At 37.6% G+C, this 7,119-nt stretch overlaps 1 protein-coding gene across 2 annotated transcripts in view; it reads right to left on the bottom strand.

Annotated features, from left to right (window-relative positions):
* The window catches only part of LOC126815606 (E3 ubiquitin-protein ligase RNF38), a 46,486-nt gene extending 39,800 nt beyond the window's left edge, over positions 1-6,686 (bottom strand). The window contains exons 1-2 of one of the 2 annotated variants that reach the window (XM_050541329.2): positions 6,527-6,686; positions 3,869-4,233 (exon numbers count right to left, since the gene is read on the bottom strand). In XM_050541329.2, the coding sequence (XP_050397286.1) occupies positions 3,869-4,208 (340 nt within the window). In that variant the 5' untranslated portion in view covers positions 4,209-4,233; positions 6,527-6,686. The remainder of the gene's footprint in view (positions 1-3,868; positions 4,234-6,526) is intronic. The other variant, XM_050541327.1, reaches the window with a different exon arrangement.
* Between the last annotated feature and the right edge of the window lie 433 nt (positions 6,687-7,119).

The following is a 7,119-nucleotide window of genomic DNA, read 5'->3' on the forward strand; positions in this document are numbered from 1 at the left end:
ATATCAAGGGGAACCGAGATCTGTTAGATATAAACATAAAAACTGTGACTTCTAGAGGATCCACAACCTTGGTACCGGTACTACATACTTTTACCCTGTTTGCGTACAAGTAGCAGCCATTTCGTTTCGGTCAGATTCCCATAGATTAAAACTCAACCATCAGTAGTAATATAGTATGTGACAGATATATTTAAACAGTTTTTTAAATCAGATAAAAATTGTGAACTATAGAGGTTAAAGAATCTAAAAGATAGGTGGCCAGGCAACAAAACATACGCCCACAGCAGCCAAATCGTCCGAGCAGTCAACAAGAGTTGACTTTTACTTTTGTCGGTAATGAAACATTTATAATACTGTTACACTCAAATCTGATTAAGAGTAAATACTCATTAAGTAATTATTAGAAAATCATCAGAATTTGTTTGGCCCATGATAACATTTAATATTATGGATTTAGCTGTTCAAGTTATCAAAAATCATTGAAAATCAATATACTTGTTCATCTCAAGATCTTAAACTCTGTGTATCAATCTAAAGTCAATCAAATCGATTATACTGTATAGGCGTAAACACGGTGTATAAATATACAAGTGCATCGCTAACGCTGCAATATACGTCCACATTCCTGCTTTGATTGATATGGTACATTTTAAAATAAACAGAATGAAATATGAAATGGCTGTAATATGACAAAAGGCAAAGAAGGCTAGGCGTTAGGTTTGTTTTGCCAAATTTACAGACCAAATATTAACAAAAAAGTGGGTGTAACACTGCCTTAGGGGGTCGGGGCATGCACCAAAATAAGAAATAAATATGCAAAGTTCCAAGATGATCCATCCAGAATTGCAGCCTGTGGACGATAAATAAAAAAATGGGTGTGGCTCTGCCCCTGGGGGATGGATATGGAACAATATAAATACTGTAGGTACCACCCTGTTATTGAAATGATTGATATGCTGAATTTGAACAAAATCTTTTCATTATTGCAACCTGTAGAGTATTTACCGATAAAAACTAACAAAAAAGTGGGTGTGGTACCACACCCCTGGGGGTCGGGACATGCACCAAAATAAATAGTTGCTATCCTTACAATATAAGGAATAAATATGTCAAGTTCCAAGATGATTCATTTAAAATTCCAGTCTGTAGATAAAAACAAAAAAATTGGGCGTGGCTCTGCCCCTAGGGGTTGAACATGGACCAATATATATAGGTACAACCCTATGCTGGATCATTCCGAATTGGATCCAAATCTTTTAATAATTTCAACCTGTACATCATCTAAAGACAAAATATCAACAAAAAGTGGGTGTGGCACCACCGAAAGGGCAGGGGGTGGGGTTGAGGAGGGGGTCGTGCACCAACATCAATAGTTGCCGTCCTTAGGGTATAAGGAATAAGTATACCAAGTTCCAAGATAATCCCTTCAGAATTGTGGCCTTTGGGCGCTAAAGGCAAAAATTGGGCATGGCTCTGCCTCTGGGGGGCGGGGGATTCACCAAAATAAATAGTTGACGCCCTTAGGCTATAAGGAATACATATGCCAAGTACCAAGTTCATCCATTCAGAATTGCGGCCTGTAAACGATAAACACAAAAATTGGGCGTGGCTATGCCCCTGGGGGTCGGAACATGCTGTTGTCGACCTTAAGAATCGTGGCCTGTAGGCAACACACAGAGACACAAATAAAAAATGAGTGTAATCACCAAAAAACAATAGGGGTAATCCTTAGGGTATAAGGAATAGGTATGCAAAGTTTCAAAAGGATCTGTTAAGAATTGTGGCCTGTAGGCGAAACACAAAACACACAAACATTGGGCGTAGCTCTATCCCAGGGGTTCGGGAATGCACCAAAAATAACAGAGGTCAGTCTTAGGGTATAAGGAATAAGTATAGAAAAGTTTTCAAGACGATTAAGCATTGCAGACTGTAAGTGATAAACAGACACACAAAATGAAAATGGGCGTGGCTCTGCCCATGGGGATTGGGCATTCACCACAAACAATAGGGATGTTCCTTAGGATAGAAGGAATAAGTATGCAAAGTTTCATGGGGATAGGTTAAGAAATGCAGTCTGTAGATGACAAACAAATAAATACAAGAAATGGGCGTGGCTCTGCCACTGGGGTCGGACATGCACCAAAAACAATAGGGATCATCCTTAGGGTATAGAGAGAGAGAGAAATGGGGTTTAACGTCCACTCGACACAAACTAGGTCATTTCGGGACTAACATATGGTTTTTAAATTTTATTTCAATAATTCGCTTGCGAGTAGGGTTCTTTAGCATTGGGAGGAAACCGGAGGACCTGGAGAAAACCCACGAGGTTGGACAGGCGACCCTACTTCTTGTCACGTACAACCGGGGATTCAAAACCACACCAGTCGACTCAATGACAGACTTTATGATACAGCGCGCGCACGCTAACCATTCAGCCATCCAAACCCCCCCCCCCTTTAGGGTATAAGGAATAAGTATGTTGGACAGACGACCCTACTTCTTGTCACGTACAACCGGGGATTCGAAACCACGCTAGTCGACTCAATGGCAGACTTTATGATACAGCGCGCGCACGCTAACCATTCAGCCATCCAACCCCCCCCCCCCTTAGGGTATAAGGAATAAGTATGTTGGACAGGCGACCCTACTTCTTGTCACGTACAACCGGGGATTCGAAACCACGCCAGTTGACTCAATGACAGACTTTATGATACAGCGCACGCACGCTAACCATTCAGCCATCCAACCCCCCGCCCCCTTAGGGTATAAGGAATAAGTATGTAAAGTTTCAAGATGATCACTTAAGAATCGTGGCCTGTAGGAGACGCACATACACACACACACACAGGGGCGACTGCAATATGCGGCAATGAATGTGGACGTATAAAAATCAATCAACTGATAACTTTGGTCTCGAAAGCGTTTACAAGATTTTTCAATGTGATCAAGGGTCATAACTCTGGCAGTAAGTATCGGAAATCATTGAAAATCAATAGGCTTCTTCATCTCATGACCTTAAAAACTGTGTATAAATTTAAAGTTAATCGGATATTAACTTTATTGACGAGCGACAATATATGACCATGTTTAATGTGGCCGTATAAAAACATGACTTTTCATACAATCAGGGACCATAATCCATGAAGTTATGGTCAAATACATGCTAATTGGAAAAGGAACTGAGATTATTCGGTGATACACCTATATTTCAAGTTTTGTTAAAATCGGATAAAAATTGTGACTTGTAGAGTGTCCACAAACAAAATGTAAACGGACCGACGGACAGGGGTGACAACAATATACGTCCACATGAAAATGTGTGCACATAAAACTTAACATGACCTAACAAACTCTAAAATAAACAATAAACAAGTAGAATTTAGCAATTTAGGTTACCACTATATCATGCTGTCCACAAAAACTCAGTTCTTAGAAATGCTTAATTCTACCATGCTGTATGACCTGGTCTTAGAATAGAGACCAAGCGAGATGTGCATAATTATCTCATATGTTTGTGAAAACACAAAGTGTTTAACAAAATACGACTACAACATTAGTATTGGGGGCAGGCTAATAGTATGGTATCCTCCTTGCACATATTTAGGGTGTGGTATTCAGTTATTAGTTTTATCAAGTATTTTTTGTTACTCGAAAAACCAACACCCTATATCTAAATTGACATATCCGTTTTTTACAGTACTAGAAGAGCACTGACTTTTAACATAGTAATTAACGGTACCTTAATACACACAGTTTTAGGCCATAATTATGTCATTTACACGTATCTTACTAATGTTGCTAGATTAATACTACGTATATCCACTCCAATGACATGAATGTTCATAAATAAATATAAAGTTATTCTTACCTTGAATACTCTGACGTCTTGTAGATTCTCTCAGGTCATAAAACTGGGCTGATGACCTCTGGGCATGAGCTTCTGAAGGACTCAACTGGGCAGACGGACTAAGATTTGGGCTTAGGTTTAACAATGGTGGACTGTGAGTGCTGATTAAATGGCTAGGTGATTCTAAGGAGTTACTTGGGGATCTGCCTGCCACATGCGTAGCTCCTTCTGGCATCAATGTGGCCGATTCTGAACTGAAGAGATTGCTGGCTGCGTGGCCAGACAAACAAGTGGGAGCTTTTGGTAATAAATGATGATAATGTACTATAGGTGCATCTCGCTGAGGTGAGGCCACTGGCATTCTACAAGCAAACTGTGAGAATCACCTAAAAAGAGAGGATTTAATCTTAATGCTAGCCCTTCACGTTAATCACTGCAATAGTTTATTCCTGATATTAGAAAGAACAGTTGTGTACAGGATCAATGGAAAATCCATACAACTACTGTATTGATTGAAGTTAACGTTAGTCTACAGTACAGCAGGGCATACAAAATCAGCTGATCGAATAATAGATACATTTTTACGTTACACAAACTAAAATTGTCATAAAAAAGGATTAATATTTCAAATTCATAGTCAAGGCTATCATGTAACACCATTTATATTTAAGTTACAGAGCAGTATCAGGAAATTACTAAGCATAATATCGCAGTTTGAATTCAGAAAGTGTAGTCCCAGATAAACCTTTAAGGATTTGCCGATTTGGATCGCCAAAAACCACCATAACTAGAGTTCCTCAGAATATCCCAAACCGATAGAGTCATGTGAACAGCTGTGGTGGCCCCCAAGAACCAGGAACTGGGGCAGTCAATATTTACATGTATCAAGTGCTATTTGGTTTAATAGGTAAATGTACATGTATATAAACCATGATAATATATCTTTTACTATCGTAATACACACTTTAAAGATGGGTTCCCAGAAAAGTATTTATCGGGTGGTTATTTCCAATAAAAGTATGGCAATTTTGGTATATATGGAAAGTAGAGATATCCAATCTTACTAGAAAAATACTGGATTCCCCGAAAAACACTCATGGAGCGTATACAGGACAAAAATGTAAGGGTTCCCCTAATCAACAGCCCGACGATTAAGAACTTCTGCACGCGTGATGTCAAAGGTCACAAGCGAACATTGAGCGCTTGATGGACAAGTTGATAAAGTTAATGAAGAGTTAAACGTACAATACTTTCTGAGATAAAAATGACGGAAAAAGACGTGGGTAGTGGATAATCCGAGAATTTAATTAGGATTCGATATTTGTAATAAATAGTAAGCGATTAAAGACAACACTGTCTTATGTATGCAATGAATTCTCCTCTGACTCCCAAGACGTGACGTAAACATGACCTGGTTTGATCGAATTTTAATAGCAGGGCATTCCTTCGCAATTACAATGTTTGAGAAGGATTTGAAGCATAATTATGACAAATTAATTAGTTTGAATATGTTTTTGGTCCATATATACCATTAAATCACTGAGTTTGTACGCGGGAACCCATCTTTAAGTTGCGTATTATAAAGCCATTTATCACTGTGTGATAATGTAAACGTTAACTTATTATATATATATACTATTACTAGCTGCACAACACTTAAGCTTATACACTTTATTTTATTGCTTTAAAACTCATAACTCATGGTACTGTGCATATTTGCCGTTTTGTTTCGCAGTTTAGCTATACAGTAGAAATACAATCATAGAAACTTGTTAAATGGCACATACAGTACATGTATAGAAAAGTGGTCTCTTTGGAAAAGGAATTGTTGGATGGGAAGATGACATACATACAATTTATTAAAGATCCATTTTGTAAATTAAGAGCAATTGGGATTTGGAAACCAGTTGTATGGAAGAAGACAGCTGGAAAGCCTTATGCAGAACATTTAGTGTAATTCAATTAAGTATAATTATTCAGAATCAAATGGTGACATAATTCATCTAATCTACTTTTTTTTATCCAAGATTTAAATCCAGAAAAATAAAGTGAAAAAGTTTTGATTTCTTTAAATGATACCAATGCAATGGTAAAGTTATTGAAAACTTGGCAAACTTCCAGGAAAACAAATAAAAAAAAAGAATGAAACTCTTGAGCAGTATTTATTTGAGTTGGTATGATATAGGCTACTATTATGTTGGGGAAAAAGGATTCTAAAAAAAAAAAAAAAAATTATAAAGTCTCATTAACCTGTGTTGCTTGGCGAACACAAAATCAAAATTATAACTTATAACATCACGTGTATATTAACCCCATGCAATCATTCATACACAGCTATATCAATGTTTATTCTGACATTTTTCATCCACCAATACCATGCATTTTATTTTCAAAGAAATATAATAATTTGGTAGTATCCTACACGGTGTCACTTGTACTAATGCTCTGCTCTCTTTAAATTCGAACTGACAAATCAAAAGTAAAGCCATACTTGGTTCAACCTGAGCAACGCAAATAGCACGACTAGTTCAGCATGGACTCGGATGGCTTCCGAGAGGCCGGTAAAGTGGGTCGAGCTGAATCGCTGACCATAGTTCAGTCGATAAGCTCGCGCACACTACTCTTCTATCCACTGAAAATCACGACAGAAAACTGGTGTGTTTTCTTTACCATACTTACGTTTTTTCCTCAAAATTTACGATACAGTATTAAGTAAAATATATTCCTTTCTTCTTGGCCCTGTACACCTACCACTGTAGTCGATACTTCATGTTTCAGAATGATAATCAAATAAAGGATTCCCCGCCTACGAATGTGACGTCACATCCGAAGGAAATACCGCCTCCCTTTGACAGTGATGGTTGATAATCCAGGTCAAATATTCACAATTTTATTTTAAAATTCTGTTATATTAGAATTAACTTCCATCTATGAAATTCAACAGAAAATAGTTTATTGTATAAATTTAATGGCCAATGTTGATTGTGTTTTGAAAATGTCGGAATATGTCAAATAAATCAGGTAATCCTAAAATAAACATATGACGCGACTTGCTATAAATAATACAGAGTGCGTATTGGCTCGATATATCACGTGCTGAATTGAAGCGAAGCTATTGGTTAGCAGGTTGTTGACAGATGCAGGTTGAAGAAGGAGAATGAAATCCAAGCGGTAGACGTAGAAAATTTGCTGAGGCTGTAAGCCAGAAAAACTTTCTTAAAATTTGTTAATTTGTGGCTCTTTAAAACCACCATTTGGTACAGGATTCGAGG

The sequence above is a fragment of the Patella vulgata genome, chromosome 3 (assembly GCF_932274485.2).
Source record: "Patella vulgata chromosome 3, xgPatVulg1.2, whole genome shotgun sequence".
In the NCBI taxonomy this organism is placed as follows: domain Eukaryota; kingdom Metazoa; phylum Mollusca; class Gastropoda; family Patellidae; genus Patella; species Patella vulgata.